At 47.4% G+C, this 25,207-nt stretch overlaps 1 protein-coding gene across 7 annotated transcripts in view; it reads left to right on the plus strand.

Annotated features, from left to right (window-relative positions):
• The window catches only part of Tpst (tyrosylprotein sulfotransferase), a 307,475-nt gene extending 283,271 nt beyond the window's left edge, over positions 1–24,204 (plus strand). For all 7 annotated transcript variants that reach the window (XM_084598079.1, XM_084598076.1, XM_084598081.1 and 4 more), the window contains 4 exons: positions 11,482–11,785; positions 12,912–13,346; positions 15,022–15,272; positions 17,779–24,204. In XM_084598079.1, coding sequence (XP_084454205.1) covers positions 11,642–11,785; positions 12,912–13,346; positions 15,022–15,272; positions 17,779–18,106 — 1,158 coding nt within the window. In that variant the 5' untranslated portion in view covers positions 11,482–11,641 and the 3' untranslated portion in view covers positions 18,107–24,204. The remainder of the gene's footprint in view (positions 1–11,481; positions 11,786–12,911; positions 13,347–15,021; positions 15,273–17,778) is intronic.
• Positions 24,205–25,207: the final 1,003 nt, after the last annotated feature.

A 25,207-nucleotide genomic window follows, 5' to 3' on the forward strand; every position in this document is an offset into this window, starting at 1 on the left:
GCCAAAGAAAGAAAGAAGGGCCTCACCTCGAATCCGCGCAGTGTGCCGCCGCAGTCTGTGTATGAGGCACTCTAGTGGACGAGCTGGAAGGAAGGGCTCAGCGCCGCAGGCCCGCAGCGCAGATCCTTCACGCGGGGTGTTTCTACTGCTCATCCGTGTGGGCTTCGGGGTTAGACGACGCAACTGGGTTCAGCCTAGTTCATGAAGCCAATTGCCTTCACGGCCCACCGCAGTTCAAAGTCTTTTGTTTCGCTCATCGAGTGAGATGTGGCGCTATTTTGCTTTTTCGATGACCTCATCAGTAGTAAAACAGTAGTAAAATGTACTTTTCATACGCCTATGCGACATGACGGTTGTTAATGTACTGACTTCGTGTTGCGTTTCCCCCTGTGCAGAGTCTTGCGCCTGCTGCCACATTCATTCCAAGACTTGTGGCATCAACGATAGGGCGTTGCTGCAGTTTCGCGTGGATGTTGCGCGAGTACACATCTGCACGAGTGGCGAGTAATCACTCAGTGCTCGATTTGTATTCGACTCGGTTTTTAACTATACACTATCAGGGCTCGATTGTGTTGTAAATCTAACCCGTTCTCGTTATTTGGTTTCGAAAAAAAAAAAAAAAAAAAAAAAAGAGATCTGTTCGCGTATACCTTTACGAAGTAATGAATAGAGGAAATGATCTAAGAGCGCACAGTGCCACGAATACCTTTCCACGCTTGTTTTCGCGCTCCATCCGTTACGTTCTGAAATAGGATGTGCTTTCAATAGGTGTGTTTTGGTAAATGTCTCTTGCTTCCTTTTATACAGCATGGACGTCCGCGGGTTTTGACGCGGTAGCATTAAACACCCATATTTCAGAAAATTCGGCGTCACCTGTATCGCTACGTGCGGAAAAAATATGTAGCCATAAAGGCTCGCTTTACTTTTATTAGCGCCTTTATTGTGTCACTGGAAATGACAAATATAATTGGCTTTACAAGCTCGCGGATTGCACCCCGTTCTTGTAGAAAACAGCGGCACCAACAGTGTACATGCTGTTTTCCATATTTTTATGTGGGTGTGGGAAGCGCTTTGAAATTCGAAGAGGGCGCACTTAAAGAAAAAAAAAAAAGGATATTAATTATTGAGAGAAGCAAACGTATTCGTTTGGCTTCGCCGCTTATTCAGAGTGTATTGCGGTGAAGCCAGGATGATAATGGAAGGGAGCAGGTGTAATCTGATGAACTGGCACGCATCGGTGAAAAAGGGAATGTAATTATGATAACGGCGCAACCATTCGTGTCCGCATTCGGCGCCTCAACTGACTCCCCGTATACGAGTGCCGGCCTTCAGCGCTGTCTCGATCGTTCGCGGAACTGGAGCTGTATTTGAATTCCGCCTTTGCAATCGCCTCAGCAGCCTTATTTTTGCATTCCGCATGCTGAAGGTGTTTCAGAAGAATGCGGTTGTGTGCTTTCAGCACATTGCTTGAAATGGCATAGTTTGGAGACGTGGCGCCGTATGTAAACAAGAAGAAAGGAGGGAACATTACTTTCTACGAAGCGGCGAAGTTCCCTGGGCTAGGCGATCAAAGGCGTCGGTATAGAACAAGAATAGCCGCGCAGTATGCACAGTGAGTGGTCACCCCGCGGGCAATGCTCTCCCAGGAGCGATTTTGTATATTAGTGTTCGCTGTTTATCAGGGAAGTTTCATCGCCTTCTTTTTTTCATTCATTATTTCCTTTTTGTCCCTACGTTTTTGGAAATGTTTAACTCGGTGGACATTTCAAGGGAGAACAAAATTCCGGAAACACAGAGTCAAGTCATAATTTCTGTAATCGAGCTGAAAACTTTAGCGCGGGAATTTGCACCCATCTTTATTTCGACGAAACATTTTTGTTCGCCTTTGCCTTACCGAAATTCTTTTTGGTGCCTGCGAAGCATAACCGACAGGCCGCTCACTCAAGCCGCGTCTTTTGCCGATTCTGTGGAGATAAGCTTCTCATAGCTTGCTCTAGTCTCACGATTTGGGCAGAGGTGCAGTCTGGTGGAATTGAGGCGTGAATTCCCCACACACAGCGCTGTGCGGTGCCAGCGGCAAGTTTCCAAAAGCGCGTGATAATTACGAAGTGTCCGATTTGAAACGCCCGATTTTCTTTTTACGTGAAGTCTTGGTTAACCTGAAGCTGGTTAACTTTGTTGCGTTATACCGCTGACCGTGTCATTATATTTTAAACGATATGCACCGTGGGCTTCACTGCGATGTAACGGATGGTGTGTCTTCCACAAATTACCGCTCCGCTCCGTTAGCTTAATGAGGTTGTGATTATTTTTTTTCTCACCCTGCCAAAACTATTATTTTTAGTTATGCCTGGTATATGTTTCACTTCTGTTCCTTCACCTTTTGACGCGCAGTGTTTCCCTCTCACCGCTCTCCTGTCTCCATTTCCGAGATCTGAGGAGAAGAAAAAGAATTTTAGGAAGAAAAAGCAGTTGCGGGAAACTAAACATAACGGGTAGTACGGACAAGCAGGAAAGGGCGCTTTTTTCGGAGCTAACGATGTGAGGTTTTTACTGTGCAAGTACCCGCCGGAAAAATAAAATTGAGGCCGAGACAAAAAAAAAAAAAGTAAAAGATGACGACGAGCTATAAAAGGACCAAGAGAAAAACGTTTGACGCCTATGTATCAAGCGCGCCTGAATTTTAGATGGAAATGCCGGGTTTCTTATTTGTTTGCTTTTGTGCTTTTGGCACCGTACTAGAACGCGTATACAGAGAGGCTCGGCCGTCACCTGCTTTTATAACCGCGGTCGTTATAAGATAATTAGGGTGGCTGCTCACCGCCGTCTGTACCGCACACGGCCTGGCGGCCACGGGAGACCGACCGTAGTTTTGTTTTTCGAATTTGTTTTCCTCGTTTCTTCATCGGTGTTCAACATGTGCTCCTACGGGTCGTGAGTGAAGGAACGAAGAATAACAGGAAATCATTACGGGGGAAGAATGAGAAGAACAAGAAGAATAAAAAAGTAGAGATGTAGGGTAAGGGCGGGAAAACAACGGCTCGGACATTATGGAACGCCCCGGAGCTGTTTTGGCCGCCGTGTTCGGTCGTCGCTGCAAACTGCTCGCAATGGCCACATTAGGCGCGCTCTTAACCGCCCTTTCTTCCCCCGCTTTAATCCGGCAGGCAGCTCACGTCTTAGCGCGCCTATGGCTGTCATCGTTTCTAGCCCCGGCTGGGTCCCCGTTCTCGCTATCACTTATTTTCGCCGTTTTCTTTTCCTTTTTTTTTTTTTTCCGTCCGGGGGAGGCTCCTGCCCGAAGGCTTGCGGACCTGCGGAGCGCCGACTAATTAAATGAGCGAAAGATGGAAAGCAGGGGGTGCGAGGAGGGCGTATAAGAACCGGAACGTTCTGCGCTGCAAGTGCTCTACTTCAACTATACGCCCCCATATATATTTGCACTCTGCGCGAGGCGGCGCTGAAGCTCTGCTGCGACGTCGTCGTGCGAGCCGGAGAGGCGCACGTTCCAGGACCTCGTGATGAATGCAGAGGAGAGAATTAAGCGAAAGTGGTGTAAACTGGGCTAATTTACGAGGCTGTTTGCAGAAGAACGGGAGGAGGGGGCACTGGAACGGCCGCTAGAGGAGCGCATTTAGAGGGCGAAGCCGTACGCATACGGGAGCAGCCCCGGGCTATTTCGCAGGCGACTACTGTGCGTATTAGATGTTTTCGGACGACGCGAAGAGCTGTTTGCAGACGACTAGGAGTTGTTAGCAGACGACAGTAATTATTCGCGCGTGTCTCCGACACCCTCCGGTCTTGAACGTGTTACGCAGTTCCTTTTTGTTCTTATTTATTCTTGAAGAATTTTGACGAGCCTGCTCCCTATACTTTGTGCGCGAAGATGTCTGACTTACATTAAGTTTTTCGCAGCTGCCGCTGGGCGGTGTCTGGGTCGTATAGGTGGAATGTTTTTGGCGGGCGGCTGCACGGAAGGCGAATTTAGCCTGCACGTAACTGGATAGTGAAATTCGTATTGCTGTGCAGTCTGAGAGAAAGTTAAGAGACGCGGCGAAAGGGCTGGGTCATGCATTGAAGGCTAATTTTGGAATGGGAGGGGATCCCTTGGTAGAGCAAACTGAGGCAGGTAGTCATTGTGATCATCATCATCATCGTCACCATCATCAGCGCTGTAGTCGTCACCATTGTTGTAATCGTTGTCGGCCGTATTCTGCGCATCTTTTCGGCAGCGAATTTCCTAACCGATCAACGAATCTGCTTCCATCCGGATCGTTTTCCTTGCGCGACAGATGCGCAGAAAATCTTTTCTACGTGTCTCTTTTCTTTGCGGTCATTTCAGTTAGGATATCACTTCACCGGGATACTTTATTTAGTATGCTTTTCTATTCCGCTTATGAACTTTTTACATGTGATGAGGTTTCTACCTTTCGCATCGCACAATAAATGCTACGGCTACTTTATTTGTGCTCATCTTGTAGACAATAAGCCGCGATCACATTGTACTCGTATTGAACACATCCATGTCTTTATAAAAGCTCTCAGAACTAAAAGAAAAGGATATATCGAACGGAGGTAAAGTCCGTCGTCTTTCTGCTGCTCTCTTTTCTTTGAGACGACAGGCTTAGGAAGGCGTTTCGCTGAGCTTCTTCGGCTGGGCGTCCACTACTATAGCCTTACTCTAAACGGTCGGAAGCGGCCCATTATGGACTGGGCGCCCCGCGTAAAACTTAAAAGCGCTTCGGAGGCTCTAGTGTCGGACCAGCGAGTAAGAGGTCAGCAAGCTGGACAGCCATAAAAATACCCAGCCTGTTACGCTGTTGCTTACTTTAAGCCTAAGTAAGCACTTTATTACCCGTGGTTCCGCTTCCTAGGGTTAGGACTTTAAAAGGAAAACAAAAAAGAGAAAAAGTTTACTTTCCGGAACGAAGCCTGTCTTGTGACTCGCGCTAGAAACGGAATTAAAACACGGCCGCTTACTGCCGTCCATTTGTCAGCACCGGCAGCGGAGGAGCCTAAGTGCCTGCCCTTTCTTTCAGTGTTGCAGAGAGAGGGCGGTAAACAGGGTTGGCAACCGATGAAACTAGGAAAAGGAAAAAAAAAAAGTGTTGGCCCAGACGAGACTTATTTCTCACCGACGATGAGACGGGACAGGGAGTGCTGTCGTGGAAGGGAGTGGAGCCCATCCCAGCACTTCGCGCCTCATATACGCTTGCTGGACACCTTGCTTGTACAAGCGGTGCCGAATCTGAGAGAGGAGCTTCGTCTTCCCCGGCGCGGGATGCGCGGAGGTGGCCGTGTTGTTCTCTCCGGCTGCCGACCGAGATTACTGTCATTAGGGACGCATTCTCCGTCCCCGTGTGGACGCGCGCTGCCGACTTGTTTGTCCAACCGTTCTCCCTGCAGGTCGTTCGCTGGGCTTATATGCGTGTGCATTATTGCTTTCCATTTACTCCGCTTTCGCTCCGGCGTTGCGCGCGCTCAATCTGTAGCCCTGTTGCACGTGGAGGGCCGACCAAGGTGTTTCCATTACAGAGCGAGCGAGCGCCTACGCGGGTTCCGGTCGCTTGTCGCAATTCGCGTCCGTCGTGCGTCGAGGCACTGTCTCCGTCTCTCCCTTCATGCCCCTTTTCACTCTCACTGTCTTGCTTATTCCCCGCGCGTACGTTTTCGCCCCCGTGTAAACGAACCAGGCGAAGCCGCTCCGGACAGAGCACGGACGCCGTTAGAGAGCATGCAGTGCATGTTGCTGGCCTCGTCGGTTTATGCTCCGAGAGAAAGTACAGCAGTGCGGAAAACCAGACACTGACGCACAGTGCCCGTCCTGTCTGCTCCTCCTCATGTCCATATCTTCGGTTTGCGTCGCTCTTTTTAAGGCGAAAGCCTTTAATGGCTCATGCTGTCGTGGACAAAATATGTCCCGCTTTTGCGGCGTTCTGATTGGCCGAGGCGGGATGACGTCATAGAGGTATCGACCGATCACCGAGCACCACCACAGTATGCGCGAATGCGTGCCTTATATGGCCATATGTCAATCAACGATCAGTTATTAATTAATTACCAATTGACAACTAATAAGTGATTCATTAATTACCTATTTATGTACTTAACAGGTAAATAAATAATTACTTAATTTGTCAATTACTAATTAGTGCCATTTGCGTACCAGAATGCGGCACTAAGGCTTTCGTCTTTCACTACTTTAGTCGCTAAAGTCCCCCGTAATTATCTTTTTACTTTATTCCCGTGGGTGTTCTAGGGAACATGATAGGGGCACGGTGTATATACAGATAGAAATGGGCGATAGTCGCCTTACGGTATACGCAGTCTACTGCTTTCCGTTTGTCGGCAGCGTGGGGTATTCGACAGATAACCTTGGCCGTCTCACGCTCGCGTGGCATCGGGATGGAGACGGTTGATCGTGCAAGCTATGCGCATGTCACCTACGGGAATTAGAACGGGCGGCGTTCGCCCACTTTTCAATGGGGACCCGAAGGGACCGCCGTATAACCACATTCGGATCGCTTAACGTCTGACTCGGGAGCTTGCAAGCTGGAGTGACGTGGTTTCGCCTTTTGAGGGGAGAGCTGTCTGTGCGCCCTCAACGAACACAGCCGTAGTTCCCTTATGGAACGTGCCATGTACGTTCTCATATCTATACTGCTGAAATGGAAAACACCTCCTTGAGACTGGCGTGCCCATTTAATTTTGTGTTCATCCGTGCGGCTGTTCACTGTGAGCCCCAAAGAAGGGCGAGAATTTGGGGTAATTTGTGCTTTGCCGCTTGGTCGACATTCGGCGACAGCAACGCGGCAGAGCCATTCGCTAACGCCCTGTTTTGTGAGGATGCTTGGATTTGTGTGGCTTCGCATGTCGTCGAGACGGGTGCGTACGTTTACTCTGCGCGCACTTTATGTCCCGGACCACGGGCGAAGCCGCTGGGTCGCGCGCGCGTGTGCTCTTGCCCGCTGCTGAGCTTCCGCCGGCTGCTCTTTTACGATGCCGGGGAGGGAAGGGGGGGGGGGGGGGGAGGCGCATTCGGCCTAGCGATTACCCTCTCTGCTTGGCCACGGCTTCGGACGAGGCAACCTGCAACGGAGCGTTATAGGAGCGCTCGCGGGAGCGGCGGTGCGCGGAAAGCTCGTCCACGCCTGGGTTGTGCCTCGCCGACCGCGAACGCACGCTGCAGCCTACGCTGGGCGACGAATGGGCGTCTGTCTGTCTGCCCCGCCGTCTCGCTGGCTGAGCTGAGAAGACGAAAACAAAACGAAATTCGCGCCGATTTCGGAGACCCGAGCTGCGGCCGCTGTTCGTCGCCGCACGAGAGCGTGAAGGGAGCAAACAGCGTATAGACCAGGCAGCACCCGTTTTTGCAATTCAATAAGCTCGGCACCGGGAACAAATCAGTTTCGTTGTAATGCCACTTTCTTCCCCCCCCCCCCCCCCCTTTCCGTCTCCGCTCCTTTACTGTACGCCTGTAATGTATGTTTAGCTGATAAGTTGCAGAGATGTGCATTTGTTATTGTTTTTTTTTTCTTTCCCTCGTCTTCTTGGCCACTTCTCGTGGGACGCTCTTCATGCCTCGTTTCGTCGGTTTCTGCATGCCTGCTTTTGTGCGGTCTGCTTTACTCTCTTTGCTCAGTATATGTGCGCTTTAGCCGATGCGCTCGTCTTTAGTTGGCCCCCTTTCTCTCTCTGTGCGCACATTATTACCCACTGCTCTACAGCCTCTGCTTCCAGATATAAACGCTCCTCGTTTTTCTCTCTAATTTTACTTTTGCCTTTGGCTCTTCATCTACCTACCTCGCATTTTATTGACGCCGTGAGTGTCCTGGTTTTCGACTATGCTAATTTCTCCAGCTGATGGAATAAATTTCATCCTCAGGGTAATTTTATTTGTTCGCTAATGCGCGCTGTTTCGTGTGCAGCTCAAATGAAAGTGATTTCCCTGTCTTGCCAAGCATATACGTTCAGCTCTGTATTTTCCTTTTAACCTCTCACGTTCGGCACTCCATACGCGATTCCGACGTTCGAGCACTTGCAGCGTCGACGACATTGAAATGCACATATTTCGGCGAGGATCGCGGAGTGGGTTGAACGTGTTCTTGATGGTTCCTTGCCCCCAATTCTATTTCCAGCCTCCATTCCAATAGGTTGACTCTTTTTCTGATAGCGGGAGCTGTCATTTTGTCTAGAGAGGGAGAAAATCATGCCAAACAGATTAGGCATCCTTCCACTTCCGCGCGTTGTTTTGCTGCTTCGCGCGGTTTCTTTTTTTTTCTTTTTTTTTTTTAGCACGTGGTATCTTACGCGAAGAAGCTACTTCTGGATTGAGAAGTGAGCGCAGCGGACCACTTCACATTAATTTTACATATCCCAGAAGCCTTCTGTATAGTGGTTGCCTCGAGAGCTGCTTCCGGGCGACGGGCGAAATTTTCCACAAGCCCGGAACACGAGCGGCGCAACGAGCAGCATTGCGTTGGCGGCCCTCTGTCCACCGCGCGACGGATTTGCGCGACGCGTCGCCGCGCATTGTCGCCTCCTGCAGTCAGCGCTTAAAATGAGGCCTTGTACATAGTGTGCTGTATCACGTGCCCTACAGTGAATAGTGTGAGCGATTAGAAAAGGGTACTAATTTAGAAACTAGCAAACTAAATGCGCAGATGTTCAAGTGATCAGTCCTTTAGACAGAAGACATGTGGCCAGCTGACATACCGCTGTGTCACGTGGTCTGGTACGCTAATAATGTAGACCGCAGAGGACTCCGGACCGTCCAAGGGACCCATCAATTTCATCGCACCCTACCCTAAAGGAGGAGTTTATGTACCAACGAAAATTTATTTAGGCGCTCGTCCGAAGTTTCCTTATTCGAGCGTTTTCTCGTATCCATCCGGAGGCCGCGTTTTCGACGGCAGAATGAGTCGCCGGGTTTCCGCAGTCGGTGAGCGACGCGATTTTGTGAGAGCCACGATTTCAAAGCCTTGGGAAGGATGTATAACCCGCAAGGCTTTGTGCCTCGAAATCCGCGAGTTCATTCGTAGAAAGAAGACTCTCATCCGCCACGATGCATTTAATAATTGCAGCAAGAAAATGTGGGGAAGAAACTGTTATTGGTCGATGAGGACGACGAAGCCCACAAATGGAACGCCGTCGCGTGGAAGACGGGGGGAGCTCATCACCGCAGTGTAGAGTCAGGTATGCCTTTAGGGTTTTCGCGGAAGCCGATGAAGCGCGCCGTTTCGTGGGGTTTCGGAAGCTCCGCGGCGTGCATGGCGCTCTTGTTTCGCGCCGTCCTCCTGGCTCATCCCGCTTCGGCTCCTCAGTTGGACTGTGTCCCGCTGTGCGTGTGGCGGGCCGTTTTGTGGCTTCTCGTTTTGCGCGTGCTACGACTCATTCACCAAGATCTTGGCCCGGTCCTTCTCATCAGTCTGCCGCACTGCTGGGGCGTCAGCCGTGTGCCGCTGCGGTTGCAGTGCGCCGTATCTGCATGCATAGAGCAGCTCCCTTCACCCCTCCTCCACAGGCCACAGCAATTACGACCGATCGAGTAATAGGGGCTTCAATAAAGAGCACGACGTCGATCTGCTCGGCCGAGTCACAGGGCTGGGTCCGTTTATTGGACTGATTGCAATCACATCGGCCTCCCTAGTTTATTTATTTGCAGTCGAATCTGTCTGCTGCAGAATACATCTTTTGGGCCCACATCTTCAGTCGCCGCCCCGCCACCCTTGTTATAGGGGTACTCGAAGGATGAATTTTTGGTGTTACCAACCCTTGTTAAGTTTGACCCGTGCTACCACGCAAGCTTGTGACTATACCCGCGCACTTCGCCACATAGCCGCGAGTGGCGCATGGGTCGCTTGTCATTTATTAACGACGAGTGAATTTCTTACAGAACTTTTCTTTCAGCTGGTACCGCGCTGAAATCTTAGGAATTGCAAACCGTGTCCGATGCTGAGTGGGTGAGACAGTGGCACAGATATGACTGTCATTTTGGGCAGATAGCCTGGCCACGTTGACCGAGTTGGCCAGTATCAAACAAAACTGAGACTATGTGGCCCGGATCCTTTCGGCAGTGTGCGTTTGACACTGAAGCTCCCCAGGCCGTCCTGGATGCGGGTGGTAGTCACGGAGTTGGGTGGCTGTAGGGCTCAAACTGAACACTATAGCTGTCAATAGCAAGAGGAACGCGTATTTTTATACCCTTTAGTTGACTATTATCTAAGGTGACGGGGATGGTGACGCAAGAGATGGATCCCATACACACTTGGCAGCAGTAATATTCGGAGCAGGCGAATCCAAATGCCGAATTATTGTTGTGTGTGTGGTTGTTGTTTTTAGAAGTTCTCTGTCAAGGGTCAAAATTGTAATATTGCTCTAGTGGCTAATTGGTAACTTAAACTGAAGACGGAGTTTTATAATCTGTGAAGTTCCGAAAGGGGAGTGATGATGTCGAAACAAGTTTGAATAGAGGGTCAAGAAAAGAAAAATAGGATGCTTCATTTTCTTAATCGAAATGTCTCAGTAAAGGAAGTTCGCCACCGTAGCCGCAGAGAGCCAGGCAATCGAATTTCTCTAAGAACCTCAACTAAACTGAGTTGTGGCCTCGGTTAATAAGGCGGCGTCTTTTTCTGGAAGCGTTCTTCGCCACTTGCCGTCCACTCACCAGAATTAACTGCCGCTTGGGTAGAACGTAATAACAGTGTGACCGCAACTAAATAGTGCTGGTTAAGCATGAGCCTGTTTCTAACCTCGTCCGTTCTTGTTTCCCCTTGACTTGTTAGTCTGCGTGCTTGTTACGTTTGTTTTCAGCTCGGTCTGTTTTTCTTTTTTCCTCCTCGTATACATCGAGCCGGCAGTTCTCACGCTAACTTCCGCTGCATTGAGATGCACGACTCTCCTTACTTGGAACTCTCCCAGTAGATGTTTGTTTAGGGAAGCGAACACGCTTTGGATCGTTTGTTTTGCGTTTACTGATACTGTGTTTTAATTCAGCTGATGGTACCGCGGTTATTGCGCTGTATACGCTGAGTTGTCTGCCCCATTTGAGAAGAAGCAATTTCTTCTTTTATTGAACTTGTTGCCTTTCGGGTTAAAACTTTCCTGGACACGAAATCTTGCATCATACCTTTAACTTCTTTTTTTTTTTTTTTTTTTTTTTTTTGCTGTCGCCACGTTGCATATCTTCACGCATTGACCACTGATGTAACATTCGACGATTGCAGCTGGAGAACGAGCGAATGGACCGCAATAGCGGCACACCTGTAGTGTGGGCGCCTTCTCAATTAGTGCTCGTAGCTTCCTTTCAGTGCACAGCCGCAGAGCGTTGGTCCAGAGTGTGGTCAGACATTCCGACCCGAAGTGACGCCTTCTTGTGATTTTGGTCTAGCCTTTTTAAGTGTTCCACTACAGAGAGTCATCGCAGGCGCCTGATTATGTTTTATCTAACATTTCCTTCCCCCCTCTTTTCTCTCTGTGCAGCGGGACCCCGAGGCAGCGGCTGCGCAGCGAGCAGCCCCTGTGCCGCCCGCTGGAGCTCGGTAGCATGAGGTAGCAGTGTGCGGCCCGGTCGGAGCCAGCTCTCCTCCTCCTCTCCCTCTTCCTCCTCCTCCTCATCCGCCCCTGTTGCCAGACCAAGCACATGCGCAGCGCCGTGCTGCTGCCCAGGCCCACCCGGCGGTGGGTGGTGCTGTGCGCCGCCTGCCTCCTCGCAGGCTTCCTCTGCTACTCCATCCTCGGATCGTGCCGCTCTGGGAACCTCAGCTTTTCCTACGTATCGCCCGAGGTCAGTCTGCTGACTTGCTAAGCAAACTTTTTTCGTACCCTTCTAGCAAGTATACACTAGTCTTTGGTCGAAAGTGAAGCTCCCAACCGGTTGGCTTCTAAGCCGTTTGAGAGGAATGCGAACAATGGATCATTGGCCCCCTTACCGGGTGTCGTGTGATGTCCCATCCCCTGTCAGTAAGGTTCATTCTTGGCCTACCATGTCGGTGAGCATAGCACGACGAAAACCGCACGCAGGCGTAACGCTCTTACCGTCACCTTCAACAACTAGACTAGGAATGCTCCCGGCCATTTTATGCGCGGTACAAGCGCGGGTCTGGCGCAACTGAGGTAGACCATTATGCCACGCCTCATTCGCGGACACGAAAACGGCTGCGGGGTTCGTCGTCTCAATCCATCTTTAATTCACCCCTTGTAGATACCGAGGAAGTCCTGATGTTTCAAGGCGAATGTTCAAACAAAGGCTTTCCGACAAGCAGCGTGCAAAGCACGGCAGTTTTAGCCGTTCGCGACAGGTAAAATACTTATCTGAAGCGGTATCTGAAGCATTTGAGCATTAAGTCTGCTTAGGGTAACTCGTCGCCATATATCAGGTGTATCAGAATGGCTTATCCAGAAGGTTAATAATGAACCTGAGTGCATTAGGTAACTTAAGAATGTCAGCTTAGCCTGTGTCTTCCATTTGAGCGTAGATGGCGGAAACTTGGAGGTTGGCAAGGAAGCTCGAAACTACCTTTATGACAGTGGCAACGAGCTATGGAAAGGCAAGTTATTCGAGTAATGCCGAGACGGAATGAAAACAAAATGGATTATAGATGGACTGAAAAAATGTCACCATGCTTCCTATCTGGTGTGCAAGAATGATGGCACCCGCGAACAAGCAATGGTGCAGCAGAAGAAATACACAGCGCTCCGCTGTGCCCTGCACTCTTCTTTTCCCGTTGCTCACGTGCTTATTTGCGGAATCGGTTAGAGAGCGCCAGACACAGGTGTCCTAGCTCAAATAAAAAGGAGAACGCGCGATATGAAGAACAGATAACCAGCGATCAGTCAAGGGAACGGTGTGGGTACCCATAGTTTGCCAACTGCACCGGTCGACATCTCTCTCTCTCCCCGTTTCTCTGCAGCGGTTCGTGTGGGGCCGCAATGCCCAGAAGGTTCGCTACGACCGTGACATGCCGCTCATCTTCATCGGCGGCATGCCTCGCAGCGGCACGACGCTGGTGCGCGTGCTGCTGGACGCGCACCCGGACGTGCGGTGCGGCGAAGAGACGCGCATCATCCCGCGGCTGCTGTCTCTCAAGCAGCAGTGGTCCAAGAGCCCCACCGAGGTGCAGCGCCTCATCGAGGGCGGCATCACGGACGAGGTGCTGGACGCCGCCATGACGGCCTTCATCCTCGAGGTGATCGTGCGCCACGGCAAGCCCGCGCCCCGGCTCTGCAACAAGGACCCATTCACGCTGCGCGCCGCCGTCTACCTGCACAAGCTGTTCCCGCACGCAAAGTTCCTCCTCATGATCCGGGACGGACGCGCAGTCGTCCACTCCATCATCACGCGAAAGGTACGCCATTTTGACTCTGCTTTCTCTTTCACAGTGCCCGTTCTTTTCGCAGTGCTCTTGTTTTTTCTCGCTCTGTGCTTGTGTGAGCACCGATTTCTACTTGTTTTCTTTGTTCTTTCTAGTCGCGTTCCTTAGCATTTATCTGGCCCATAAGTTACCACGAATGTTACACGAGTTGCTAGACGACCTGTCACAAAGGGCACTGGGTTTGAAAGCTGGTACTCTGAAGCGAACTACATCGTTCTTGACTTGCAGCTCCTCAGTGGCATGCGTACACCGAATAATTTTATTTATTTATTTGTGCTTACTGTAGCTGCGGCGCCACCCATAGCGAATGGACGAAGGCTGCGCTGCCGAGCGCAATTAGGGGCAGGTAGGTTGCATGCAATATGAATACCTGAGAGAGCAGAAGATAGAACAGCTGTTGCCGTAGTTCCGACAATACAGGAAAAAAAAAAAAAGAAGTTTCCATATCTCAGTTGGTAGGGCACCGGATGTGAAATTCGGAGGTCGTGGGTTCGAATCCCACCGGCGGCATGTGGTTGTTTTGAAGCGTAAAGCTACACTATGCGGGTCAGAGCTGAGTTTCGCTTAAGTCTGCACCGTCCGTTATGCGCATGCGCGAGAGCCGCGTAACGTTAGCCGGCGCTGCGCCTTACAGAAGGAGAGGAGGAAGAAGAACGCTCGGCCACCCGCAGCTAATGCTTTCGCTCCACATTCGGTTCAGCAGCGTTGAACCCTTCTAATTTTTTTTTATTCTACCGTATGATCAACTATATTCATGAGTACATAATTACTTCAACAAGTTACTTCAACACAAAATGTGCATGCGGTGTTATCTTGACCGGGTGAAACATAAGATAGTCTACATATTTTTAAAATGAGCGCATTGCTTAACGAATCAGGATTCATACGCCGATTGCGCATTATGAGTTTTTGCCAAAACGTGTCACGGAGTTACTGCAAGATGATTGTTCCTCATTACAAAGAATGCTTCGAAATTCAATGGCCATTTTTGCCACTGAAACTGGAAATCAAATTAAAGGTGCGATGATCACACAGCTGGAACAATACTGTGAGTGAACGCCAATAATTTCTGCGGTGTACTCACACAGTTCAAGCCGCCACAGGGTCTGCTTTCTTTGGCTGTGCACTGTGGGCTTGCATTATGTGTCAGAAGGAACGTAAAGTCATCTTGCACGAACGGGCAAGTTATCGCCCTGATGCTGATATTTTTCTGCCGCCTAGCACTTCGCCCGATTGGAGGGGATACTTCTCCGCATTAGAGAAGTATTAGCAGTGAAGCCACCTTATCGGTGAAGAGATCTCGAGCGTGTTCGACGTACACCGCCGCAATGCTCGGTGTTTTCTTTTAGCCCGAGCTGTGAAGGATAGGTTAGACGCACAAGTAAAACTGCGTTTTTGTTTCATGTGCACTTCCTGCAAGTTTTTTTTTCTGTTATTTTGCTAACCAGGTGGCTTAACTTGTATCTTTGCGATCCTGAAGTTCGATGATGGGGGTCATGCTTTTGACGCGGGAACTGCCAGTACCTTTTGTAAGTGAACCCCTCTTGAAACTGATGGTGATAAGTGAATCGTATCGATTGTGTTGCTTGTCGAGGCTGCGATAAAGAACGAACCAATGCCGACTGGTGTTCTTTATTCTGCTGGACAGGTGACGATCACGGGCTACGACCTCACCGACTACCGGCAGTGCCTGAAGCGCTGGAACGCCGCCATGTACTCCATGTACACGCAATGCCAGCAGCTTGGGCCTAGTGTGTGCATGCCCGTCTATTACGAGCAGCTGGTGTTACACCCCAAGCCCTGGCTGCAGCGCATCCTCGCCTTCCTCGAAGTGCCCTGGAATGACTCGGTGCTTCACCACGAGCAGGTCATCAACCAGTCGGGAATATCCCTCTCCAAGTGAGCGAGCAGCCTTTTCATTTTCCATCTCCGCTCGAGCGTCCTGAAAACTTTATTTTATTTCTTTTTTCTCGAATGAATAGCTGCATAGAGGCTGCGTTTTTAATTCTGTGGCATTGAGGGTATTGATCGTCGTTACTGTGCATTCGAAAACAGCAGCTAGCAAAGATTGTGGTTTACAATAGCCTGTAACGGACACTTGTATGTAGAGCGGGGAACGGAGGGTGGGTCGCGGTTTAGGTATCATTTCATACAAAAGGAAGGCGGGAATAAGAACGCAGGGAGATAATTTTGCAAACAAGAAAGAAGTTATCTTTGTCATCAATTTAACTGGTTAGTAATCCTAAATCTGTTGTATCTCCTGTAACCTTACAACGCGTGCGCATACACAAGGGATGCTTTGCCGCATTGAGCGCCTCTTAGCAGCAAAGCCAGCTTGCCGGCACAGTTCAGGTTGTGTTCGGCGTGTGGTTCTGCCGCGCTTAATGAGAAATGGCACGGAGGCATAGCCGAAATACCCTCGTCATTTGCTTCGAGTACTGCACCATTTTATCTGGATATTATACTCCCTTGTTTTACAAAATGTCTGTGGTTGAAAACGGTTTCCACTATTTGTGAACTCTTCGGGGCATAAATCACGCTGACTGTTTAATCATAGAATACAATTTGGGTTCATATATCGGAGCAAGACTTTTATGGTGGTCACCTGCAAATATGGTAATCCCCATTTTAATGTACTGCGGTTGTAAGCGTCCGGTGTAACCTGAGGTAGAGCTTATACTTAAGCCTACTTCTAATGAAGCATATTAAAAGTATGCATGATTGTAAATACTTGATGAAAGGAACAGTAAAGTCGACTACATTGTAAAGGTGAAGCCAGATGAGAAGCATCTTCTTGCTGTAGTTTACTATAGAATGTACATTTTTGCATTGCATCATTATGCTGCCTGCAGCTCTGCTGTACAGTCATGTTTTCCTCAAGCTAGCAGACTGCTTATAGAATACAAAACGTTTTTCTAAATGTAGCGTGCGAGCAGACACTTGTACTAGCGAAGCTTTGTTTGTTGTTTTTTGTTTGTTTTTTTTTATTTTTTTGTTTTTTTTTTTGGGGGGGGGGGCCTGTAATGGTGCCACTAGTAGCGTTGTAACGGCATCGCATTAAGGGTGGCGTTTTTTGAGCAAACTGCGTTTTCGGCGCAAGCGTTTTGAGCTGAAAATCACGACCGTAACTCTAGCAGGTGGTAGTTGGCAGGTGGCGTGGCCGGTTACTGATTGGTTGTCGCCTTATGTGACGTCTCGTGACCACATGGCATGGCCGAGTTGGTAGGAGCTTCCCACTCGGACAGCTCCTTTGAGGTGAAGGAGTGAAATCGGAATCGAGCCCTCCGCTGGGTCCTGAGTCAGAGCTGTATTACTAGGCCAAGCAGGCAGGCTGTTGCGGTTTGTTTAACGCGACTCTGTGTCTGTCTCGGGTGGTAGCTTACGACTGAGTATGTGCGACATAATGGGACAAATTAAAGGATTCATGATTGGCCAGTTGCAAAGGACATCATGTATGCTAGCGAGGACGCTTAAAGGAAGCCGCAGACGCCCTCCAATTGTTTTACGCGATAGCGTTGAAGGGAGCGTTACGCTGAAAAACTGGCGTCGGCGTTGACGTTGTGAGCGAAAAACCACGAGCGTGGTGGCGCTGTCATGGCCTGGCATTGATTATTCGATGCTTTGCGCGATTTAACAAGATCACGGGATATAAGAAACCAATTGCTCATTTGAGGTCGGAAGGTGGAACAAGAAGAAACCTTTTAATGCTCTTGGATGAAAAGTCAGGCACGCTACACATAGACCACGCAGGCACGATCATAGGGCTTGGTTAAAACAGAGCTTTACATGTAGGTTAGTCTCCTATGCGGGGATTTAGCGTCGCCCATAATTTTTAAGGCCAAAAGCCATGCTGTCATGGACAAAATGTGCCCCGCTTTTGCGGCGGCTCTGATTGGCTGAGGTGGCATGACGTCATAGAGGCCTCGACCAATCACATAGCACCACCACAGTATGCACGAATGCGTGCCTTATATGGCCATATGTCAATCAATGACTAATTACTAATTAATGACTAGTTAATTGATTACTAATAGATGACTAATGAAATAGTGAATATGCAACTAATTAATGTATACTTAATTGCTTACCTATCTAATTAATAATTAACCAATTAACTAATAAATGACCACTAATTAATTACTAATCAGTCCCAGTTGTGTAGCAGAGTGTGGCACTCAGGCTTTCGCCTTTCACTACTTTAGTCGCTGAAGTCCCTCATGATTTTTAGTACATTATACTGTAAATAACAACACCTATTTTTATTGCTCAAGCAGCGAAATGAAATCAGTATCAGCCAAGGGCGACGACAAAGACGATGTTTCAAAACGTAAAGGTTTTAGGCAGACTGAATGCGGCGATGGCTGTGCAAGTGATTTCTTTCATCCTGTAACATTGTTTCATGCAGATTGGAGCGTTCCACAGACCAGGTGATCAAGCCCATCAACCTGGAGGCATTGAGCAAGTGGGTCGGCCAGATCCCAGAGGATGTTGTGCGCGACATGGCTAGGGTGGCTCCCATGCTGGCCGAGCTGGGCTACGACCCGATGGCCAACCCTCCAAACTACGGCCGGCCTGACTCGTTCGTGCTCAACAACACGCTGCAGATCAAGCGCGACACGGCTGAGTGGCGCGCTCGGGAGCTCGAGCTGGCGCAACACCGGGACGCCATTCGTCGAGGAGCCATCAGGCACAAGGTCGAGGAGGATGCCCAGTTGAGGACGCCGACACCGTAGGAGTGAGACTGTGGGACTCGGGAGCGTTGAACTTTGTGTGACTCAAAGTGTGCAGGACTGTAACAGCATTCACTTGAGTGTAAAACGAAGCAGCCTGCTGCAGTCTCTTAGGCAGGAGTCGATTGCGGCTGACATTTCCAGCACATGCCATAGGATGGTGTGCGTGTGTTTGTGCATATCGCATGTGGTGTTTTCCTCTACTTCTCAGTTTTATTGTTGTGGGTGCCCGAGGCAGAAGCACGATTGTTAAGATTATGGGGAAAAAGAGCTCTTGAATTTTCTGCACAGGCAGGCTAGTTTGGAGGCATTTTGTGGAGCTTTTCTTTGTTTTTTTTTTTCCTTGGGGGGAGGGGAAATTTTAGAGTCATTCTCACTAATATTTTTTTTGCATGAAATTGATTTGCTGAGAAACGATATATATACATAGAAAGATTGGACACAAACTGCACAGGTACTGTCCCCTGAATGTTCGGTCATGATTAAAGTAAATGCATGGCTTACAGTGTTTTGCATGTTGGCATTAGTATTGGTTTGCTAACAATATCGTTTTATGAATCTCATGCATGGAGAATGAAGTGTCAGTAACTGCAGCACTGCTTTTGCATTTTTGGGGACTGTTGACAGTTACAGTCATACATTTAAAAGACAGATGTGATAGCAAAATGTTTGTTGCACCTGTCTTGGTGGGCGGCATTGGTCCTTCTATAAAGTTGTAAGGGCATTTTAAAAATTGTATTATAATTTGATTGCCTGCCTAGAGGTTGTAAGGACAGTACATTTTTCATAGTGTGATAGCATGCCAGAAATTGTGTAAAATTATTGTAGCATAAAAGATTTTCAGCAATGTCCGATGATGAAGGACCATGTTTCAGTAATATAGAACATGAAAATTTTCAGAACTGTATACAAATGCGGTAGACATTGAAAATAATTTTTTTTAACAAGGAAGTGCCTAAAGTTCTAACACAGTGTTTAAGTTAATCTTTTTGGCTCTAAGGCCTCTCTCGGGGTACCATAATGTTCTGCTAATTATGATGGTTAAAAGGAAGTTATGCCAGTTATGAACTTTTAAAACTTGAGAAAATCGAATTATTTTTATACGTCACTTAGTACTTTTCTTTATTTGGCTTCACACATTTTTGCCTGAGAATTAAACACCCAAAAGGTTTGTGACAATTAGTGCCCGTTTCTTTCATTTGGTTGTGTATTCTTTAGAGTTAATAAGCTGCTGGCTGGCATTATTTAATGGAAGTAACAGATACAAACCGATCATTTGTGCTTAGCATATGATCTTTTCAATAGTAACTGCCAGTTTTTGTCAGCAGTAATTTTCATCACAGGCTGTTTTGCAGAAATATATTTCATTGCATAGTTGAAATCAAAAAGGAATGCTGGCAGACAGCAAAAAAATGCATTGCCTTTATTGGTGGGAGGGATTGAAAATCTACTGTCAACTTTACCAGCTGCAGTAATGGCAAGTTCTTCAGTTTTACACTTAATTTCTTGCACTCACCGAGTGTCAGTAGGCAGCTCATTTTTACGAGCATTTGTCTAACGAAAGACGCATACAGTGCAACGGCTCATTTGCATTACCATCCTTCACTGATTGCCTAGATTCTGTATTAGAAGTGCTACTCTGCATGTCCCACGAGCACTGCACACGCATCAGATTTCGCAAAATGCTGGCCATGCTTGTCCGTTCCATGTTTAAGAAACATTTTTTTTTTTTAGGATGCATGCTTTGACATATCACATAACTAATGGACTTCTGTGTGATGTCATAAAACTCGTGCTCTCACTGAACATGCATTTCCTGCCTCCATGAACTTACTCGTTTGATGCTACATCATCTGGAATGATTTCTCAAAGTATACTCTGTTCAGTGGAAGGTTGGATTAGTGTTTTGTGAAGAGGCCCTGCACATTTTCCAACAATATATTGCATGGTAGAATGGCCATGCTGCTCGCGAATTGCAAGCTGTTCATAGCATGCACAGGTGCTCCAGTATGTACAGCCGGCCAAATCTTTAACTGGCGTGTGCGACAGCCGCATTTTCTGTGCTCCTGCACCTCAGTGCAGATAAAATTTGCCAGAAAGTAAAGATTATGCAAGGGCTTGATGAGGCATTGCTTATACTTGGACTTTTTGCAGATTAGATCCACAGTAACGCTCATAATCACATAAAATGCGGCCGTTATGCACGCCAGTTAAAGATTTGGCCGGCTGTACTTTGGAACTCTTATAGCTTGTTAGTTTTCTGTTCCGTTCATTGGGTGCTGCTGTGTGGGTGGTGAGCAGCACTAGAGTTACCATTCCTATTCTTTATGTGTGTTTGACTTCTTTCCTGTCTTTTCTTGGGAGTCTTTGCCTTTTGTTGCTGTAGTTGCACTATGGACAGGGCATTCTTTGTGGGCATATACAAATCAATCACCACAATCACATCTCACAGCTGCTTTAAGGTACATGTCCTCTCTTCTGATGTCAGAGGTTATAGGCAAAAGACTAGCAAATCAAAAAGATATGTTCATTATTTTTCTACTGCTGCAGGAAATGTTGGTAGCGTGCACTGAGTTATATTCAAGGCTGTCATACATTTCTCCCCGTGCTGTTGTCAGGGTAGCGTTCTTCCATTCCATACACTGTATAGCTGAAGGGGATGTACGTCCGAATGCTCGTGTTTGGAATGAAAGTGAGCATTTTGTTTTATTTGCAAGGCCTGTGATTTTCTGCGCACTTTGTTGACTTTCTGGTCATGGAGTAGTGTTGTTCTTGAGCTCTGAAAGCTAATGGTGCTTTAGTTTGGCTGCAAGAGACAACCGTTTGTATTTTTTTTTTGTCTGGTCTATAGCAGCTATATCTTTTTGCCACCTTCCAAAGAAGTTTGAAATTACGGGGCGCCTATAACAAGTGGTATGCACCAGTCCTTTCTACACTGAGTAAGGATAAGTGTTTGTGTGCGTGTGTACAGAAGTGTGGGTGTTCATCATCTATTGGTGCTCACTATTCTTGGGCACTAACAACTTTCTTTCGTTTTTTTTTTTTCTTGACATAACTTTCATGCATGGGCCGTGAAAAGTGTGAGGTCAGACTTGACTGCATTCGGACAGGCTTCTGACTTTGTAAAAATGGTGGTGGGCCAATCTGTATAGGTCCTCACGTGCAACGTGGACTGTGGTATTATGTGCAGCTGTGTGGGTGGTTTGTTGCGGTGAAATGCACGAGCCTTTTTTTTTACACGGTTTCTTTTGGGCAGGAAGTGCTCATGGGTAGGTGTGAACACCAGTGTCTAAACATGGAGTGTGAATTGTGTTGTTTAAAAAAATGCATTCATTAATGCTAAATGAAGAGAAAAGAGATATAGTGGAGTTAACATGTTGAAGCATAGTGTCTATAGCCATGTTGTTGAGGCTTAGTACATTGGCTTTGTATTTGTGGATGTACTATGATCTGAGGACTCCTCGGAATGTGTTTTTATGCATACTGGGTATGCCAATGAATACTGAGCGTGTAGTAGAAATATGTGGATTTCGCAGGAACAAGTGCAAGAATGTTCTTAGTTATGCCTGGATTGAAGGTAATATAGCTGTATTAATCAATCTAGAAAAAGTATAAGCTGGAGGTATGTACCTAAGTGGACAGTAGCTAAAAAAAGTTTTACTGTAATGCCAGTGCTGCGTTGAAAAGCAGTGTACACTCAAAGTACAGAGTTCCCAGTAGCTAATCAGTGGTGTTTAGCATGTCTCTTAGCTAAAATTACATGCTGTATTGATTTGAAAGCTTGGGTGTAGAGAGTTCCATAACTTGCAGTTGCTTAGCACATACACATCATTTTTAACCAGCAATGCACACAAGTTAATGTTTTTTCTTGTGCTTTTGTGAATACATCTTCAGCGTGTCTGGCAAGTGTAGGGATTAGTAATCTATTTTTCTTCATTCGAATGTTTTGCAGGCATATTGCTTATTTCACTGCTTTGTAGCAGTTAAGAATATGCATTGCAGCCCAGTAATTCAATGGTAGCTAAAATAGGTCACTTCTGGTTGCAGTTCAGTGGAGTGTCTAACATTTTTGGCTAAGTGCTGTATCTTCTGTTGCAGCCTAATTTTGAAGCCTTCAGCTTGGCTTGAATATACCACTAGAGCACTAAACAAAAACTTAACGGGTTCTTGTTTTGCAGTGGACTAGTATCAAAAAAGCTGAGCGGCAGATTATGTCACTTAGCGTGGAGCTTAGAAATGCAGTCCTTTGTAAATCAATGTAACTGAACGATGCCATGTACTTTAAACTTCACCTCTCAGCTCTTTCTGCTGTGAAGGCAGGGAGGTGGTCTGTGTGCGGGTGCTGATGTGAGCAAGTGCCTTTGTTCCGCCAATCCACATATCGTGTGTGCCAACTATTCTCCACAGTGCTGCGTGTGCTTTGCGCGTTTCCTCGCACTGTAATTTGGGAATGCATTCCTCCACCTGTCCTCTGTGCTGCCGCAAGTCTGGCTCAAGGCACACACTACCTGTGCAGGTATTGAAAATGAAAAGGCATTGTAGAGTGATGCTTTGAGGCAGCCCGTGCACTCTACCGATCCGGTGGTGTCACCTGAGTTTTAAGCACAATGTAATGGCACATACGGACAACTTTGTCTGCCTAAACAATGGTTGGTGTATTGTTTAATTTCTGACATTTACAGCTTGCAGAAAGCTGAATCCTTTCATGACCTCATCATTTCTGTCAGTTGTCTGCTTTTAACAGATATCGCAACTTTTTGTTCCTGCAGCGAGAGATGCTTTCTAGATGCTTGTGCTGTATATAAGCACAACGAGGATGGTGCATGGTTTGTTGCACATCAAAGTTCAAAGAGAGGTCGGTGCAGAACTTTAGCCAAGATGTGCTCTTGCTAGCCAGACTTGTGGTGATATAGGGGGCGATTTTTTATGAAGTGCACACCATTGAGTTGGGTGACAGAACTGCTCCATTCCTACTGGTGTATGTAGCCGTTTCATTCTTTCGTTCCTTTGGAAACTTCATGAATGTTTGTCACTGAAGTCTTGCATTTTGAAAAGTACTAGTCTGTACTTACTGCGAGATGCACACTTTGTGAGAAGCCTTAGAAGTGTTATAGACTGGTGCGAGCAAAATTAAGCAAAATTCCTTACAAAACTTCGATATTGTCTTTTCTGCAGCTTGAAGTTCTGGTTTACCATCACCAGTGATTGACCGGACTGTGGCGCTTTATGAGGAGTTGTCTGGGCGTGGCACAATAGAAGAAGATGGGTTTTTCTTTAACTTTGAACATTCCATGGCACAGAATGCCAGGATTTGAACAGTAGGCTGAAATGCTTCTCTGCATACAGGCATCACCTGTCCTTCGAGGTTGGTCCTATTGGGTCTTTTCACTTTCAAAAACGTCATACAGAGTTTAAAACAACTTGTGTTGAAGCTTTATAGCCTGTACCTTGTATCAGACATTTGGCATATGCCATAAACTTTTCCATCTGTAGTAGAAAAATTGTGGAGCACTCTGTCAGCCCTGTCTCCTTAGTTGTGCTTTCCTTGCCAGCGTTCCATCTGTGGGACCAAAATGAAAAATCAAGTGCGGCTGCTGTTTTTCACATTTCACTCAGATGGCATCAGGACCCTTCGGTGACATCATTTTTGAGGCGAATGGTTAATATGTTATGTGCGCACTGCACTCTTGAGCCCACTTATATCAAATATTGGTGACTTTCACTATTTTTTGAAATAAGTTGAATCTTTCAACTTCAACCATGTGTGCTGTGCTGACTTGTTTCAGTGTTCATTTTAACACCATTGCTTGGCTCAATGTAGCCGGTGCTTTCTTTCCAGAGTTCCATGTAAATGGGTGCAATTGTGGTGCGCTTGTGAAGAGTGCAAAAACAAGATTATACTGGTTGGATTGGCAGGTGTGTCTAAGGGAATGGTGGTAGCGAGTGCAACTTCTGGGAGCTTCTTTGTCGGCAGCTACACAGATTGGCGCACATTTCACGATGCCATGTTATATAATATATACAAAACATACACGTATATATTTTGTTGATCGTGATGTGGAGTAATTTATTGATGAAGAAAAAATGGAGACGTCCACGCACCTGTCTGTGTTTGTCATTTCTTTTCACAACCGGTCGGTATCTTCACCCTTCAAGTTGAACATGTTTCATTTTTAATTTCCTTAGTCTTCTTCCTCTTAGGGAAACTGTGAACTGTAGCTGGGGGATCATGTTGATTGTTCCCTCTGGGAACTGTTGGCCAACTCACGTGCAAATATCCAGCTCCTGACCAGCTCCTGACAGTGGCCTGGACAAGATGGCAGAATTGAGTGCTTCTTCTGAGCTGAGGCTTTTATTGTGCCTTTATAGAAGCTAACGTTTTTGCCAGTCAGTGGTAAAAGAAGAGTGTGAGATGATGCCATGACAATGCAATTCCTGCTGTGAGCTATATAATTCTGTTCATTCACGCAGTTTCTAATATGTTACATAAGTTCCCACTTTACACTGACTGTTGGCTTGCCGCAAATTATATGCGATCTTTCAGACGGGCGGGTATCGTTATAGTGCATGTAAGAGACAACACAGAAAGAAGGACATGTTTTGGTTTGGTTTGGTTTGTGGTTTAACGTCCCAAAGCGACTCAGGCTATGAGAGACACCGTAGTGGAGGACTCCAGAAATTTCGACCACCAGGGGTTCTTTAACGTGCACTGACATCGCACAGCACACAGGCGCCTTGCTTTTCGCCTCCACCGAAAAGCTGCCGCCGAGGCCGGGATTCGATCCCGCGTCCTTGGGAACAGTAGTCAAGCGCCGTAACCACTGCGCCACCCCGGCGGGGTAGAAGGACATGTGACGGGCATTACGGGCATTAAACCTTCATCTGGCTTTAATTGCTAGCGATCACTCTCGAGGCTTTGTCTCGCAACTTTTCTCCAAAGTCTTGTCTAAAGCTTTGCCAAAAATCTCATGAAGCCATGGCTTGCATTTTCTACACTGGATGTTCAGGAAAATGTGTCCTTAGTTTTTCCTTGGACGAGGACAAGCTGCGTGGTCATTTACACAAGGCTCCATCTAGCCTATGTAGGCTTTCCCACAGGTCAAT

Source organism: Amblyomma maculatum, chromosome 3 (genome assembly GCF_055883805.1).
Source record: "Amblyomma maculatum isolate TAMU_Amacu chromosome 3, ASM5588380v1, whole genome shotgun sequence".
Taxonomy (NCBI): domain Eukaryota; kingdom Metazoa; phylum Arthropoda; class Arachnida; order Ixodida; family Ixodidae; genus Amblyomma; species Amblyomma maculatum.